The following is a 19039-nucleotide window of genomic DNA, read 5'->3' as shown; positions in this document are numbered from 1 at the left end:
GCTGGTGTTGCGTGCCTTCGACCCAATTGGGGTTTCAGGCGACGCGCGCCATATCGTCGCGAAAGTCGCGAAAACGTGCCCGGGGTGAGCGATAACCGTGATACGATAAAAAAAAGTGGTGTCGGCGGGGTGGCTTTTGAGGGTGGGATGTACGGTGCGGTATTCGATATGGAGAAAGGCCAAAATGGTTCTACTCTCTTGGCAATTCACCGTACCCCTTCGCAGTGACGACGGTGCGTAAAGGCGTATTAAGTGATCTTGTACGGCCGAATTCTGCGAGCGATATTAGAGCCTTCAAATTAGTGCCCATTGTTTCAGGGTGGGTTGTTGCAACAACAATAAAAAATGCAATGCAACCAGAGCTATCACTAAAGTGCTGTGAATGTGGTACATTGTGCAACCATAGCAATCTAAAGGCTGCCCGAAAATTATCGCTCTTCCTGGAAATATTTTCCCCTGGGGCCACTATTGCCTAGCAGTGAATCAGTGTGCGAAGTTGTACCTCTCCTCTCGAAGACCCCCTGGTAGTCGCACTGATAGTGATATTAACACAAACCCACTCCCCGCGTTCGGTACAGTTGGTGTGTGAGAAAAGCTCGGTGCAAAAGCGCAACGAAAGTGATCATTGGCAATTCTACACGTTTGAATAGATTGATTCCTTTCGGTGTAAGAAAGAAAGATCATGCGTAAAGTGCGATAATCTGCTCGCTTCCCGTGTTGGTTGCCTGTTGGCAGTGTTCTTTTTGTTTTCAAAAAAATCAACGCCCAGCAAAACACCGGAAAAATCGGATCCCTTCCTCATTCCCTCCAGGAATTGACGCCAGATTTGCTGTGGTGAAAGAAGATGAAAACCAAAACTTCGATTGGGCTTTATGTTAATTGAAAGTGGATGCGCGTGAAGAAACCCCCGTTGAGGGAGGGATGTGTACCGATCGTCCACACTATCTAGCCAGTACGAACAACACATCCAAACCGAGAGACGACCAATTTCATCATTCATCATTCATCGCATGTGCTTGCTGCAGTAAAGCATAAAATCTCTTCGGTTTTGTTTGCCCTGAGAACAGTGTACCGTGTAGGGGGCCTGGTGGCCCACTATCAGCACTTTTCTCCCTGGTCGGGCGGAAGACGAAGCGCATTGTTGTGAAAGTGTACACGCCCTTACCCAGGGAATAGGAAACCAGACGGAAGAGATCAGAACCAGGAAAACGGGATCATTCATACAGCGCTGTATGAAAGGAAACCATCAACAACCCGTCTGCCACTCGTTCACTCCTTCTCCTCCATCGCCTCCTGAAACATGGTCTGGCCAGCGCTACTGTTTATGTTGATCGGCTGCAGCTCGATCAGGCTGCTGCCCGGTGCTGCTGCGGCGGAACATCATAACATGTCACACACGAAAGGTAAGCGATCTTGGTGTTAATTTGTAGCATGTTTTCCTCCCTAATTATAGCGTCCTCTATGTGCGTTTGCCCGTGTTTACTTCACGGTAAATGATATCTCAATGTAATTTTTCCACTTACTATGCATTTTCGAAAATGTTTCGGTAGAGATATAAATTGCGAAAGACGTTTTTTTATCCAAGTAGAGAAGAATTAGAATCCCATCTTACCACTTGCCTATGTGAGGTTAAATAAAACGTGCCTTGAAGGTCAGCATAGTGCTTTGTAAGAACCTTTACGTCCAAGGCCACCCCTGTGGTGCATTAAAAAAAAAACACCCGGGCGGCGGGAGTCTTGGTGTGTGCAGCCAGATTTTTAAAAAGCCTCTTCCTGACACAGACCCCCGTCGATGATTTTGTTTTAAACTATGCTTTCTTGCCTATTTGCTTCTGCTTATGTATCTTCGTGAATGTCGGTTCTGTTTGCTGCACAGGGGATAATACAGTAATTCGTTACTTGTTGTCATCTGTTTTTTCTTGATCCTCTTTGTACTGTACTCGTGTTTCATCATAGAAAAGGTTTATGCGCGTAATTTCACACTTAATTGAGCGTAATAGATTTCCGGGGCGGGTATTTTCCTGGTTAAAGGACGCCAGAGCTAGAAATATTAACAAAACCAAAGAGTTTTTTGTTACGCGTTCTGGTGGTTGATGCATTACTTTACAAAATTCATATTCACTGTTTAACATATATAACATAACAGTTATTTGTTAATAGATTTCCACCAATTGAATTTATACAATTATTTCATAAATTTTAAATCAAACATTTTTCAACAGACAGTTTTTACAGTAAACCGTCCCGTTTCGTCACAATCGCTAATGCCATAAAACGTCTTAATTAGATCTGCTGTCAAGCACTCAGGTCATGCTTTCCCGCATCTCGAATTGATATCCAAACGGGAACTGTGGATCTGTAGGCCGGCGGTGTCTTTGCGGGGTGCATCCATAGGTGTATCAGACGTGAGCAATCGCTGTGCTAATGTTTGCCTTGCCACAGAAACAAACAGACATGCGGCAGCTCCACGCATTTATGATGAGTTCGGTGGCGAGAAATTTTCTTCCCGTACCGTGTAAGACCTCCTGTTTATCTGCCTGCGTCCGCTAACTCTTGTCCTGCAGCTGTGCACCGGTGCATCGTTGCACTCTGGCCCATGCCGGCAAACACACTAACTGTACATTGCGTCCTCGCATCGGGAGACGTTCAATTTTAAACAGCTCATCATTGTTTTTTCCCTTTTTTTCGTATAAGCACCTCCCCCCAAAAAGATGAAGTTTATTCCTCCCGCAAATATAAACATTGCATTAAAGAAGTGTGTTTTTTTTATTTCGTGATGGTTCGTTTCGCGTCTTACTTCATGCCCATCTGCGCCGTTATGTTGTTCTCCCTGAACGATCATGGTGCTGTATTCGAGGTCCCCAACGAAGATGCTTTTTTTGGGAGATGTTTGTTTAATCATACAACAACCCCCAACTGCCACCCCCCCTCCCCCTCCCCCTCCCCCGGGAAACCGCAGTACGATCGCGATCGCGGGAGTGTATTGACATTTGCACGCGGCATCGACCGGCAATCGCGTCCCCAAAAGTAACGTAAAGTACGTACTTTAAATTTCCACCACCGGTGAAAATAGCTCGAACCATCTTCAAGTCAGGCGGTTTTTAATTGTGTTGTGTTTTGGAGGGCAGATACTGTTTGGCCTCTGGGTTGGGTGGGATGAGGCGCAGTTCGGCAACATTCCGAAGCATATGTATCCACTGTTTTATCGCGATTTCTGCCAAGGACTGCCGTCAAGATTTCCCTTTTGTTTCCTCCTCGCATCCCGTTCGGATGTTTGCTTTGGTGGAAAAAGATGCTTGCCAGCTCTAACACACGGGCTGTGTGTGGGTCAACTAGATGACTTCTCGTCGAAAGATAAACCATCCTATAAGTAGTGGCAAGAGTAAATAAATTCAACGTCGAACATCCACAACAAAAAAAACCTAACGAGATGCAGTTGAGTGAGCCATGCTGGGAAAAAGGTTGCCCCCTTTACGGCGGCAACAGTTAAAAGGGCTTTCGGGGCCGATGCGATGCTCAGGGGAAAGTAATGGCTCGACAGACGCCACCAAACATTGACGCTACCGAACATTGGGTAGGAGTGTATTACAGGAAAGAAAAATGGGACAGAAGCACTTAGGAGCACACTCGCAATCGGTGCTTTCCTCTGTTAAAAATTTAATTTTGTGTTTTAGGGAAGGGTGAGTCTGTCTGGAAGGGTAGGTTTTAGTTTTTTTCAAACACAATGATCCACCTAGTTGAATCAGGCGAGAAAGGTGTCATTTGGGGTAAGATTAAGTTGTTAATTTCACTGGCAGTGTATATTACTCAAGCCATTCGTACCTTCTTGTTTAAAAATAGTGTTGTACATTCATTTATTGAATGTTAATTCCAGTGGTCAGTGGTTCACGAATAGGGCCAGCTAGTAGAAACAATAGTGAAACTACGGGCCAGACACTTCAAACGAGTTTTCCGACACATGATCTAGGTGATATCTGCAGTACTTTTATTATATATTTAACATTTTTATATTATCTTTGTTTTTGTATTTCGTTTCAATATAACATGACATTAAATCGTTAGAATACTAGCAGAAAAATGCAAAGCAAAATTTAAATTTATTGGCGAGACGCACTTTGCCGACCCCTGGATTAAACAATTTCCCACTGGGGAAAACATACAGCCTAGGGAGGTTCTCAGCTTTCCATTGGTATCCCATAAATCATCTTAAGTTGCGCTACAATAATATTGTTTTAATTTTCCATGGTTGAAGTTGGAAGTGTTTGTTTTGATTTTTATTGTCGACGAAACTTTCGTTTAAATTCGCGATACCAAAACATCTCTCGATGTTTTCACTAACTACCCATGTGCTGTGTGGCTCATTTTCCTTGAGCTTTCTGTTTTAATTTTCTCTTATTCTCCTGTTTGTGTTTTTTTCAGGAAAATGAATTGATATTTGTAGATTTTATCTTTCGTTTGCTATTTCAGCTATTTAAAAATTAATCATTTTTCTCTAACGAACTTGTTGTGAAGCCACATTTATGGACAGTGGTCAACCAAGGAAAACTTGCCTAAACTAATGAATTAATTAAAATGTATATATATTTTTATCATTTACTCTGTCCGTTGGATGGTTTCAATTACAACTAGTTAAGGTTCAATGTGGAACCGTGCGTTAATGTTTTGCGCTCTTTCGCTGTTCTAAATTTGGGCAATGTATTTGTTGTACGTGGCAAGCCGTAATTTAGAAAACTTGTGCAAAATATACAACAAAATATACGAATGAAGGTTCACTGTGTACAATACAATATTGTTTCTATGAAACCATCAATTTAAAGATTCAAGATCTTAATGATCATGCTTTCTTGGGGTTCCAAGTCCATGTGATAACATTTGAAATTCGGAATGGTTTGCTTTCCTACTGACGCTACCATTAATCGCCTCCACCTTACGTTTGAGACAAAAATTGGCTCGCTACAGTCATCATCATCATCATCATCTGCTTCAGTCACACACAAACACAGTAGCCTTGTCTTGATCGTTTCTGGAACAATTTGGAAGTTTATTCGCTGTGGTTGATTATGGTGAAGATTGAAGCATTCAACACACTCGTCATAAAATCACCCCAATCGTTCCTGGTTCTTCTAATAGGCAAAAACGACCCATCCCCAGCGCACGTCGTATGACTGATAGCGCATTTCAAGGTTTTATGGGATCGGAAAGCGGTAAGATCGTTTATGTACCGTACCCTCCGCTCGTCTACGCATTTTCGACAGTAAAACGATCTAGACGATGTCGTCTTACCGGGGGGGTGTTCGGTTATATTTTGATCGAACCGCACGAACGGATAGCTCGTAACCGAAACATATCGATCCATTACGCGGTTATTAGTCTGCTCAATACGGAATCGTTCGCGGTTTTTGGTTCGGTACGGTGTGGAACGGGCATTCGTACGCAGTATTCCTCCATCATCTTCCGCATGGGTTCGCAGTGCCGGACTGACGGAGAAATACAATTATTGTTGCTCGTAGCATATTTCAAACTCATCCGTGCGTATGTGTGTGCGTTGCTGCCGGTTCGTTCCGCTGGGTAAACCATTTCGGTTAATAATGAAAATTATTTTATTATATTTCATCTTCCTTTACCCGTTTACGGGCACCGTATGCTTTGGCTTTTCAATCCGCAAGATCATTCAGCAACACACACACACGAATAACACAATCTCATGCAAACCCCCTCGTGAAACCAACCTGCTTCACCTCCACATGGGTTCGGTCGTACTAATTGAATTCATTTAATCGGAATCACCGCCCGTTTGGGTCTGATCGCGTTTGTGCGTGTGCCATACATATGTGACGCTAGATTAGCGTCCGAAATCCGAAAGCGATGTGGGTTTGGTGAAGGGACACACATAATGAAATGAGAGCAAGACAACTACCGTCTAGAACCGATGGATGAATAGAAAACATCGCGCTTGCCAGACAGGCGCAGACACAGCGAGAATCAGGGCAGAAGTTTTGCAAAACAGGAACCAAGTGGTCCGCTGCGTTGGATAAGAGACACAGACGGATGGCAGGCCTCGGAAGGATGACGTCAAATGGGGCTCGATAGTGGGATTCGTGCGAACCGGCCAGCTCTCGAGTTTCAGCCGTCGGAAGTCGAGAACTGTCAAGCTGTCGTGTCGATCGATAGCCATGATCGTTTCGTGGAGCGAGCATTTGACGTGGAATGCAATAACCACGCAGAAGATAGTGGACTGGAGGATTTTAACAGCGCAGTATTTCGAAACCAGAATAAAGCCTTAAGTTGCAACGCAAGCATGTTACTCTAAACACCCCTCCAATATATATTTGGGACACTTTAGCAAAACTTGCACTCAATTTCCCAATACACTTTTCTAGCGGTTGAATGTTGTTATTAGCTGTCCCGCATGCATAAGCCTATTAAAACCCAACAGTACTCCATTGTGATCTCTCACCTCGCCGGCTTAATCTTGTCAAGAAGCAGGTGGGCGACCATTGGCTTTGCGCTGAGGCAAAACAAAAATTTGCCATCCCACACGACACGCCGACGCTGACTTCCGTCCGTCGGCATGACGATCGTTGGTGCAACGTGTTCCACACGAACCGGATCGTCAATACACGGATCTCGCACCAGCATAAGATGTCATGATCGCATATTGAACACGATTAATCATTGCCGTTAGATGTTGGGAGGTGGTTAGGCGAGTGTTTGCAAATGAAAGGGAACTGGGTCTACCGTTTGCACCAGCGCCTTCCGTTGGTAACACGATTTTATGTTTTCGACAAGGTGTCCTCCAGGTTTCGCCCCCCTCGACACTTAGATCTAATCATCTACGCGTAGCAGACACATCCCGATTAAGAGTGTCGATTGTACCTGCTACCGTACGATGTATTTTGCAGGGTGTACCAGGCAACAGGTTTATATGATCCTCGTTTACAAGTGGATGGGGTTTGGTGCAGAACTCCCCAGTGCGTGGGTTGTACTACGGGTACTTGCTTTATTGCCCAATCATCAGTGTTCAATCGGTTAGTGTTTGCACATTGCACTAGAATTGACCGCTAGGGTCATTATTCTTTTCCTCCGCCGATCGTAATTCCATCTGTGGTACATAGAGCTGATCACCAGGGAGTGGTCAAGGGATAAGTTGCTGGGGGACCTACTCAAATGAGGAGTAAAACATGGGAATTGGTATGCTTAAGCGCTATTGCAGTTAAATTTATAGCCCAATTCGTATTTTTCAGTGTAAACTAGTAATAAATGAGGCTTTACTCAAGAACCACCCTGTATGTGAGGGGCCTTCCTGGAAGAGACGTAACTTCTTTCCCTTTTTCTTGGACACAACAACCTCAAGATATAATCAGTCCTGGTATTGTTCCGGATGGGATTTTGGACCGGTCCCTGCTCCGGGTAAGAGATGTAACGCCCGCATATATTCCAGTACGGAATTGGAGTATCGCAATACGAAACATACGGGATGGAACAGCAAGAAAACTCTACACACGATCTTTGACGAGTCAAGCGCACCAAGAATCATACGAACATTTTCGATGCGTATTATTGAATCCGACGTGTGTAGCTATTTTCGAACGGCGTCACCTAATTAGCGGCTTTTAACGAGTTCCAAATACGGCCACCAATAAAATGGTTGCTGTTTTGGAACACCAGTAGCTGCCGAGTGTTTGGGTTGCGCCCTCGTCTCTACACGCATTCTCGCACAAGTCACAAAAGATCCCACCAGGAAGTAGATGGTTCCTATGCAAAGCAAACAAAGCAATCGCGTCCACCGCTGCCAGCGCGTCGTTTTGTTCTAAGAAACAAAACTCGTTTCTCAATTTAACACCTCGATTCTCCAGGGGTCGGGGACGTTAATCTACCCGACCTTAAAAGCATTCCCCGCCATAAACAATCCCAATCATTCCGTGCATTGGGGGGCGCATGCAGAAACGCATAATTTCTTGCCGATCGATTATATCTCGCACTTCGTGCGCCGTGAGCTTGCACGCAACGGGAACGAAAAATGTACCGTTTGCGTTGCTGTTTCGGCCGTGTCACGACTTTGACACCAAGCTGACCGCATTGAGCCATTATCCGGCGGTAGGCTTCGTTATAAATGCACTTTGGAAATTCCTGCTATCAACCAAAAATCTCCAATGCGCGGCGTGTTCCAGCCACGGTAAACGCGGAATGTTCGAATGGTACCGTGCTAGGAGTACTCCTAATTCCCACCGATGGGGCCTCCTGATGTTAATCAAAGTGTCAAACGAGACAACGTGTGATGGTGGAAAAAAAAACTAGAAATAACGGAACGGCGTGTCACTTCCAGTAAGACATTATTTGCGAAAGGGGACACGGTGAAGGACATTATGCAAATGGGGCGAGAAAGATGGACAATGGAGCGAATGGCAACGGTGGCGGCTTTTGCTCTGCCTTCAGTGAATCCTTTTTCTTCGCCTCCTCCTCTACAGGTAGCGGTAGTAGTTTTTGGCGAACCAATTAAAATTCATCTCCATCATCTTTCATCATCGCATTCTCCACCGGGAAAGATACCGGCAGGCCAATGGCGTCGCTCTGAAAAGGAACAGGTTTGTTTTGTTGCTGCTTCCGACGGCTTTGGGGAATACTGTCCCTTACGGCAAAACATCGGTAAAGATGCACACACAAAACCACCAGCCACACGTTGTGTTGTGGATTTGATTGATCGGAAACAAAACACACACGCACGCATCCATGTATGCAAAGGGTCCATGTTTTGTCTGTTTGCCAACGGTACGTGTCGGATCGGTTTGCTGATTAACTGTTCCAATCCTCCGGGAAAGCAGGAGAGGAAAAGTGCTGCACTAGTGAAGCGAGGAATCATAAACTTTTGACCCATTTTCCGCCATACGTTGAAAGAATACGGACCGCAGGATTACTAATTTGTGTTTTCAGTTCGGCCGACAGCGGCCGACAGCTACCGTGCTGTGCAAGGGAAAGATTTGTTTACAGCTCAGTTACAGAGCGCTAAACCCGATCGATTTTTTTTATACCTTCATTTCATTAGACTTAATCGTCCGTTTCTTAAAAGGGTCCCTTCTAGCTGCGATCTAGTTGACGTTAATTTAGCATATTTCAGCTATGACAGCTATGACTTTCTCCCCACGCAAGACCGAACGAAACAATGGTCCAGCGGTGGGCACTGTTTAGACTCACCTTTCTTTCCTTACCGTTGTTGGATGCACGCGTCGCAATGCTTGATGGACGGAATTGGGTAGCTTCTTGCACACTTTCGTTTTAATTTTACCTTGCCATTCCAACTCACGCCACCGTCCAATCGAAGTTCAAGATCTCGATCCGCCCGCAGTGCGCGGAAATGGAAGCTTCCAATTTCTAGAAAGGGAAACGGCGAACCGTCGTGCATCAGCTAAAAGCTGCACCCATCGAATAGAGCAACAGGATTAGGAAAATGGAGTAGCCGCCAATGGGACGCACTTGTCCGTGCGACGTTCCACAATGGTGACCGTCGTCCGGGCGACTGATGGCGCTCTAATGATAATTATCGCATTTTAAAACGCATCTCTAATTGCGATGCGATTCACAAGCAGCAGACACAAAGTTTACGGACGTGATTCGACATTAGCACTACTCGCGATCGCTTTGGACGACAAGCGTTGCTAGTACAGTACACAAAGGAAAAACGGGGAGCTTTCTTGGGTGAGAGGTAAAGTGAAACCCATGACCATGTCGCAAACTCTTCATCAGGTTTGTCTACCTGATGCATTCAATCACGATCAACCAAGTCGAGTGATCGTACGAACATCAGCTCCAACCATCTTCGACGTGCGATCACTGTCTGTTTTTCTGTCCAGAAGTTACGCTGCTTTCGGTGGTTGGAGTTTGCCGATGATCAACGTCATTGTTGATGGCCAGCGGAGAAAACATTGGTAGCTATTAAATTGATCTTGGTGGGATCTCCATCGTAAAGGAACACGTGGTCCAGCGCTATTTTCGTCTGTAATTATAAACACGCTCCAAACTTGTGCACTGACCCAAATGATCAACGGCTCGAATGGGAGGTCCGTAGAAATCACATCCCAAAGTCTTGCTTTTTTGGTGGATATGTTAAGCTAACAGAGCCTGGCATAAATTAACGCTCGAAGCTATCAGCCTTTTGCTGTGGGTCCCCCAAAATGGACTTTAAAACAAGCAAGCATGGCGATCAAAGTTTCGGCAAAACAACGGAAACAGTCCAAATCAATATTTATAGCTGGTAACTGTCTAGTTGACCAAGCGGAACGTTTATGCGACGAGTGCAAGGAGAGATGTCCAGCGTTACCTTCTGAAGTTGGTAGCTCTCGTTCATCTTTACACGCTGACCGACATTTTAAGCGATTCTATCGGTACCGTTCGCTGGGTACTTTCAAAAAGGGCATTGGCATCGTTTCTCTTCCAGTTCGATGGCGGTGATCGTGGACTTCAACCGCGATACACAATCTGCTATCCACAATCTAAACCCATCTGCAATCACCTGCGCTGACCTGTGGGCCAGTACTGGGGCGGGGATCCGATTCCGGTTTGAAGCTGAAACTAACAACAACAAAAGAAAAAAAGAGCAACGTAGAAATGAAATTAAGTAAAATCAAAACCAAACCCACCGTACGCGTACCATTCAGCGATTCTATCTTCTACAGAGCCCGATGCTTACAAAGCAGATGAATCTTCGCATTCGGTCCGCGGTGGCGTCGCGAATAGAGAGAAGACTTATGGCCACCGATGGGAAGATTACCTTCCAGCCTTAACGATTACTTCAGCCGAAACACGGTGCTTTTGTTTCCTTTAAATCTGACCGGCTACGTTATTACGGCAAGACAGAGCTCCGGCCGTAGCATTTGGTTTTGTGGTTTAGTTGGGCTCAGATTTCCGACACTGGCTTTATAGCGATACGCGAAGGGGTATAGGTTAATCAGAACGCCAAACGAAAGTACCTATTGGCGGGTGTGCGGGTCCAGAAAGTGCAGCGTCATCGCACGGATCCAACATCCATCATCCTTAACCGGTGGCGGTGGGATGATAGTGGGACGGGGGGATGATGCGGACGCCACGCACACCGATACCGAACGATCGTTTCGTGATGCTGTCTACAGCTAGATATCGGTCGGTGTGGACTCCACTCCATCGTACACACCATCAGCACATCATCTTTCATCGAGAATTGTGTACGATTCGTCACAGGTTGCAGAACCAGAACCGCCGCGTGACGAAGGCCCCAGAGTTGGCCCCACCCTTAGCATCGTCATCGTCCGTTGCCACGGGCATTGCATTCGGGCGAATCGTTGAGCATCGTGCATACGCCGCCATCGGCCATTAGTCCCCCGGGAGGACATCAGCATTCGGGTCGTCGTATCTGCCACAAAGTCTTTCGCTTGGCATGACTTTTTCGGAACCGTCGTTGATCATCTTCTCGTTGTTGCAGTCGCGACGCATACGCAAGAAACACTCCCATCCCCTCTTACGCTTACGCGGTTTCACAATAAAAGCTTTCTCTTCTGATTAGAATGGTATTTTTCTGGAAATGTATGATAAATTATCAACCATCTTCAGGTATGCAGGTTCATGACCGTAGTGGGGGTGGTGGTGGTTTAAACGCTTATGGAGTTCCTGTCATCTTTAGCGAAGCGATCGTATCGGACGGGTGGGTCTTGCGTACCAGTGTATTTTTGGTTTGTTTTACGCTGTAACTTTGACGAGCTTCTGGTGATGACTTCACGCAAAGATGAGTCACACTGCTGTCGTGCAAGTGTGATCGAATCGTGACTCGGCTATCGACACACCAGTTCAACGACACGCCATCTTTACTGTGGAGTACTTGTAACATATCCGCGGCACAGGGAGGGGTTGCATCACTCATTCCAACTCTAAGGCCAACCTTCAGCGATCCTGCTGCACCGGTTGATGGCTGCCGGCTATGACTGACTTTGCCGCCGATGGATGCTTCCAGGTGAGCAAGTTTCCATATTGTGAATTCTTCGGCGTGCGCCATCTGCACGTTGCCGCAGGAAACCGCTAGGAAATTAACGGTGTTCTTTGGACGGACGGGTTGTCAGCCATCGATGGTGATGCGCCAGTGTGACGCGCATAGCGACATTTGCACACCGATGCACAAAACACATGTTGCCTTCTGCAGCAGTACGACTGCGTTGGATGTTGGCCGTGTGCAAAACAATCGGATTGAGGCAACCAGGTTGGCAGATCGTACCACGAAACATGCCAGTGGTGGCTCCTCCAGTTCGGGTTTGACAGTTCTTCACCATCCTGCTGGTGCTCCTGCGGGTTGAACGCAGGATTCGCGAGAGTAACGATGTGATTTATCCATTGCTCATTGCGTAGAATCGGCACATGAGTTACGTACGCCATCGCTAACAGGCGATCTGTTGGCAAACGTTGCAAATGGATCGCCTGTTAGCGGGTGACACGCACGGAGATAATTTTCTAGCTGTTTATACTTGCTTCGTTCGCTTTGCAGGTGGTTTACCTTTTGGGGTATGCCATTTCTTATGCTGCGCTGCCCTTTTCGGTAGCAGACGGATGACCATCCGTCATTGTGGCTAGGATAATAAAGTTAATAGGCATTCGTACTGCTGTACTACGGCGGATCGTACTGATTGGATTTGGGTAGCCCGCAGGGGACTTTGAGGCGGAGCACCTGGCAGCTATTGTAGAGATGGTGGTTGGTTAAATAAAACGGTCCACCGTTGTGGCAGACATGCATCGCCAAGGGCTTGAGGCGGTTTTTGGGAAAGCTTTCTCCCTGGAGATGAATTTTTTTTGGTAGTATTTCCTATATTTTTAACCTTTGATAACTGTCATTGTTGTGTGTGACGAGCTCCAAAAACTGCTCTTACACATCCTGTGAAAGAAAACAGGCAGGCACCAACGCGTGTGCGTGGTAATAATGTTCCAATACTGCTGTCTACAAGGCGCGGGGGGAGATTCTCACCCAAACTCTCCACTCCTTTCAACTTCACATTGTCTTCGGGTGAACAGGTTGGCGTGGAACAGGTTTTTCACGTTTTTGGGAAGGGTGTTTTTTGTTGTTGTACCTTCTTTGCGATGTTTTGTGACAGCGAAACTGCTCACGATGGCCAAACCATGGAGACAATTAAACGATTTGCTTTGCGAGAAGCGATGAGATATCGGATGCCAACCACCAAAACCCTCACCCTCCCCCAAATGGTGGTGGTCTGAGTTATGGGAACGGTAGTTTTTCAAGGGCTCAACGCGAAGGTTAATGTAGGGTTAGGCATAAATTAGACCACCGTATAAACATCTCGTTTCGTAAGGATTAAGTGATTCGGAACCTTTAAGATGAGACGCACCAATCCAACAAACACTTTAAAACAAAGACGTTTCACGGACTCATGTGTGGAATGTGAAATAGGTTGGGACACATCTCAACCGTCTGCCTACGAGACGAGCAGTGTGTGGTTTAGTACAGTGATTTGTTTGTACAGCGCGAACGACAGCTAAGAGGGTCGTACTGGTTCTGAGTGGAATAATCTCGCACGGAGGCGCCATAATTTAGCATACTTCACAAAAGTGGTGCGAATTTACAGTTAGCTGCTTTGGGGTCGGCTTTGTCCCCGATTCTTTCGCGTCCCGGTCATCACGGGCGGCATACATTTTATTAGCTGTTCGCTGTTTTCGGATGCTAATAGGTTCAAATTACTCTGATCAGCGTCGTCTCCCAGCCCCGCTGGGATAGCAGTTGGTTGATGTTTTCGCGTGTTCGGAATGGTGATTGAGTGGAGTGCTTTTTTTCGTCGAAACATTCGTCCCTTCGAAACGATCGGTAAGAAATGCTTCCGACGCGCCGTTTTTCTTAAGTTTTCGTACACCGCTGGTAGGTGAGATGGGAAGGCACTATCGCACTGGAAACTTGTTCCAGCGCATGTGCTCAAGCCGACCGAGGCCAGGAGGGTATAGAGGGTGAAGCAGAGAGAGAGAGGTCTTCCCAAACGCCCGAGGGCGATGCTCGATGATATACATGAAGATCACGTAAAAGCTCAACGCGAGCGAGAGAATGTCGATTGGCAGGGGAAAGAACATCGAATGGCGGACATCTTTCCTTCGGGGTCCGGTCGACAGCCGACAGTGACGCATGGGGTGGAATGCTGCGAAAAGGCTTGAATGCCGCACTTCACAACCACTGCGCCACTTGCTTGAAAGTGTTCTTCAAATGCTGGCTTATGCTGTTGTATGTACGCCACCTGAAGCTCAGCCTGGCAGTTCGTTCGGTGTCCGGCATACACGAATCCGTTCCCTCCCAAGGGAAGCGAGTGGGCAACCTATAGGCAGTTCCGTCCGCACTGGGCAAAGTAAAGTGATCACTCCATTTGGCAGTTCCCTACTATTGCGCATCGCATTCAATACACCCGTTCGGCCATAATCAAATGTGGTTAGGGCATGGGGTTCCCGTATAAGGAGCATCTGGCTTTCTTTTCCACCTTCGTCTATTTTCCTTAGACTATCAAGCCCGTAGGGCCCCTTTGTATGTGTGCTGTCAGTGTGCTGCTAGATCAGCGTAAACAAACGTGAATCACCGTCCCTTCACGGCTATCATGGCTTGGCTAGAGAACTACGTGATCCCTCCATCCTTTTGGCGGTTGAAAATTGCGCTCCAGAAAGATACGGCGCAGTGAACGATCGGCGAAGACTCCTTTTTTGTAACGCGTGTTTAGATCCGGGCCATGTTTTCTGCCGCGTTTGCGCTACTTGCAGCATGGTGCTGCCCAAACGCTTGGAGCCCCTCCCCAAGGGAACGATAACGATGCAGCACTGTCGTGACCTTTGTGTGGTATAAATTAAATTAACATGACTTTGGCGAAGCACGCGTCCAGCTGAGCACGCACACGCATCAACGTTGAAATGGGATAGAATTGATGCACAATAGTGGCCATTTGGAGCGAATGCACAGTCTGGACGCGATGCAATAAACAGCCGCTGGGGAGGAAGTTCTTCAATTAGCATTCCTCAAAGTATCGGTACAGTTTTGCTCCTCAAGTTTGCAGATCATCTCCTAATACCTTACAGGAGAGGTGGGCGACATGATTGATCTGTTTAACGATCGGCAAATACACGAACATGCTCTCAGACCTCGTCACATATGGTAGAGGGCACTTGCAAACAAATTGATCCATAAAATAGCAATTGCAACAGACAGGGCAATATAATTTGACTCAATTCGCCAGGCCACTCTGTCGCCTATTGGAGTAAACTATTCGAGTTATCGTTTGCAGTTGAAGTTCGAGTTGGAGCTGGACGCGTAGAGAAGTTTGGCTCGTAGCAGTTCTTGGATGTGTGGTACCTTATTTCGGTATCATCATTTAGAATGCTCGAAGCTTTGCGTTGTTCATGGTCAAAGAACCGCTCCTGTTCCTAGAACTACGCAAGGTTAAAACAAGCAGAAGCAAAGAATTGGACTGCAACAACGAAAAAAAGTTACGACAAAACTGCAGTGTGCTACCGAGAAATGAACCATTTTGGATCCGATTTATAGCTGCTTTTAGAATGGCGCTGTTGGCCCACTGTTTGCTGCATCGTGTGTTGTGCCGTGCGCATGTTACTCCGTTGGGTAGGTCGTCCTCGATGATCATGTTTCGCGACCGCTACAAAAACGAATGTATCGTCCGCATTGTCTGTCGCTTTATCACGGGGGATGGTTTACAAAACAGAAGCAGAAATGGTTTGAAAGTAAAAACAAGCCCCACAAGCAGCGAACACACAATGGGATAAAATATTTGTCCATGAAGTGTTTGAATCGCGCGGTACCCATCATCATTATGCGCGCTTAATTGGGTTTTGCCAAAGCTGCCTCTGCGCACTTGGGTGCGGTGACAACGAGAGAGCAACATTTCCGGCGAGTGCAACAAAGTGTGTAATTCATTTTGACAAAAAAATGTTTCGAGTTTGGCTGTAATTCTACGAACCTCAGATAAGGAAGAAAAGACAAAACAGATCAGACCAACTGCGTCGGCAGAAGATTTTTGTCTCTAGGCAGGATGAATAGCACCGATTGTGTGGTCGAGTATTTGCCCTCAAGGTACGGTCTCACACACGTTCCACCATTCAACCGTACGTTTGGCCTAATCGCACTCTGTCAAGGGCCAACTACGTGAAGGAGGCGACGATTTTGAGACTCTCTCTCTCCCGAATAAAAGCACAGCAGGAAAGAAGGGCAACAAATGCGGCCTATGCCCACCAGCCCTCAGAAGTGGGTGTCAATGGAAAGTTGAACCTCCAAAGTCTTGGCCAGTTTGTCAAACGACATCCCGACAGGGTTTCATTTCCGGCAGAAATTCCATCCCAGGAGGTCGTCGTACCGATCGTGTGGACCCGAGGTGTGAGTGTGTTCGGACGGAACGGAGTTCCTGGTTCCTGGTGACACCTGCTGTACATGCGGTTGACAGAATTTCCATTTCAATAGCCATCGCGGTTGAACGATAAAATTTGAATGTTCCCAAACCGATCCGGGATCGTCCGTAAATCAACTCCCCAGCACAACACCGGTTCACAGGGTACCGACCGACCCGGGGTTCGAGGTTGAGTTATAACATAATCGGTCTATTAAAATCCATTAAAGAGACACACTTCTTTCACACCGCATCTGTAGGCACCCCTGCCTCGCCAAACATCAGCGAACATGTTGGACCGCCACTCGGCCTGCATCGAGAAACAAAGAGAAGCAGACGAGGCCCTCTACTACGTCACGTGGGCAGAGGAAATTATCACTGTTTTGACAGCGTCATAATCTGTTGCTTCTACTTTCTACTTTGTTTCCTTAACTTTCGCCGCTGCTGCTGCTGCACCCAGCGGAACGAAACGATACGCTATGGATGAAGAAGGCAGAAAGCCTTCTCCATAGAGTGTGGAGCCACCGTAGATGGAACGAATGATGTTCATGCCGTAGATGATTACGCTTATGATTTGTGGACGATACACACCACACGGCGGGACATTACAGAATGGGAAACCAAATCGTTCCGAAAGCATCACTAATACCCGGCGGGGACGCATGTCAGTGCGGCACATTTAATCGATTATTCATGATGATTTGTATTCCGATGCGTGTTTGGATAGACGTTTTGCTTTCAATTTGTCTTGGAATCATTCATTTACATGCGACAATGTGAAAATAATGATTGATTCACAGATAAGCACACGGGTGGATATTTACGAGCACAGGCAATCGTTTTGTCACGCTTGTCTGAAATTACTCGGTGCAGGCTGTAGATGGTCTTATCACCGGATGTCCTCCTCAGATTATCGTAACGCAAACCATGCACATAGTTGCATTCTTTGTAATTGCAATCACTCTTAGCATAAACGAGGACGGAGCGAGGCGACTGCTGCCTTCCTATCAGGTTATGAATTCTTCACGCGGTCTCGATGTCCGAGATCGCTGTGCCAGATATATCCTTCGCAGACGGAGCAGATTAAATCAGTGCCGTCGTGATTACGCTTCACAAACTACCCCCCGGGCCCGTGCTCGGGAGTAGGTGTAAATCTAGACAAAACGTGTGTCATTCTGTCAGAAATCGCCGGTATCTCCGTTTATAGAAATAGCAAAGATTGACGGGATCCGATTAGCAGCAGCGCTGGTGAATGAAACAAGTTGTCAACGATCGCGAACGATCGAGGCGACTGCGATCACCAACATTACCCAACACGGCTAATAGAGCCGTGTGGATCGCAATCAATGTGCCATATTGTTGGAATCATTTTTTATCCTGTTAGCATATGGCAGCGAGCAATGTGCGCGCGCGCGCCCTCTAGCGTAGAAGATCGTGTAGTAACAAACACCAATGGCAGATCTTTGGAACTTCACCATCAGAAGTTAATTGAAGAGAACCGTGAACGGCAATTAAACCGAAACCAAAATACACGCCGAAGGTGAAAGCGTATCCACAATGTCTCCTGGCCAGCGACAACATCCATCAGTTTGGCCAGTCAGTCGAGTGCTGTGCAGTGTTCCGGGGCCGCCGTACATGGGAAAGGGATGTTAAAACACGCGCATTATGCGCACGGTTACCCAAATAGTGTGCAATACAAACCGGTAATTGCATGTCGCTAAAGTGCATATAGCTAGCTAAATGGCAAGTGTCGGCAAGTTTCAAAGGATTACCGCGATGCCATAGTGGCAGGTACATGTGCAATTTAGCAAAATAAGCTTCTGCCCACGCTGGCCAGCAAGTGCTCGATAGCAGCGACTATTACACTAGCAAGACTCCGCCGTTCGTTCTTAGAATGGTTCCACTGGACGGTAAATGTTGTGGCGTTATAGGGGCAGGTTGAATATGGGACAACCATTGGGTCGTTTTTCACACTTCATCGGCATTGCCAGCAAGGGAGAAGTAACATTGATTGCCGTGCGTTGTTTGCATTTGCCGTCGCCTAAGCACGGTACGCCACCCATCATCAATCGCTGCTTAGAGAGTTCTCGTTGCAATCGCATTAAAAGGGATGCAATTGTTTTAATTACAGCCGTAATGGCAGCTGCGGAATAGATTGCCCCATCTAAAAAAGGGCACCTGTAGTGGCGTTGCCTTGAGATATAACCGGAAATCTTGGCTGCTTCATTGGAAAATTTTGATTTATGAACTCTCTGAATATGCCAGTGATGGTGGAATTTATTTCTGTGGTTGAAGCAAGTGTAAATGTGCACCACAGTAACGGAGCGCATGTGTGTGATGTTGCACGATTCCTCTGTACGCTCAAAGTCGTCAGGTTACGTCATCCGCGTTGCCGTGTGAGGTGTTGAATATGAATTACAGCGTTCCACACCGTGAGTCCAGCCGCGAATGTCACCACCTCGGCCGAGGCTTCTGGTGCGGTGCGATAAGTGAAGTGCTAAACTCAGAGAACGCTGTATCCAGCAGCACCTGGACCATCTTGACACGGTAAAGTGAATGTACGAAAGGGTGAGGGTTCCACAGCAGGCGTTTAAAGGGTAGCCGACCCGACGGAATGCACAAATTAATAGCGATGATAGTTTTATGGATTGA

General features: G+C 46.7%; 1 protein-coding gene across 1 annotated transcript in view; it reads left to right on the top strand.

Moving 5' to 3' along the window:
• The first annotated feature begins 703 nt into the window (after window positions 1-703).
• The window catches only part of LOC128296820 (uncharacterized), a 33619-nt gene continuing 15283 nt past the window's right edge, over window positions 704-19039 (top strand). The window contains exon 1 of the mRNA XM_053032308.1: window positions 704-1403. Within this exon, the coding sequence (XP_052888268.1) occupies window positions 1301-1403 (103 nt within the window). The 5' untranslated portion in view covers window positions 704-1300. The remainder of the gene's footprint in view (window positions 1404-19039) is intronic.

This window comes from Anopheles moucheti, chromosome 2 (assembly GCF_943734755.1).
Source record: "Anopheles moucheti chromosome 2, idAnoMoucSN_F20_07, whole genome shotgun sequence".
Taxonomy (NCBI): Eukaryota; Metazoa; Arthropoda; class Insecta; order Diptera; family Culicidae; genus Anopheles; species Anopheles moucheti.
The sequence above is the reverse complement of the archived record's forward strand: the minus strand, read 5'-3'. Positions and strand labels throughout refer to the sequence as shown.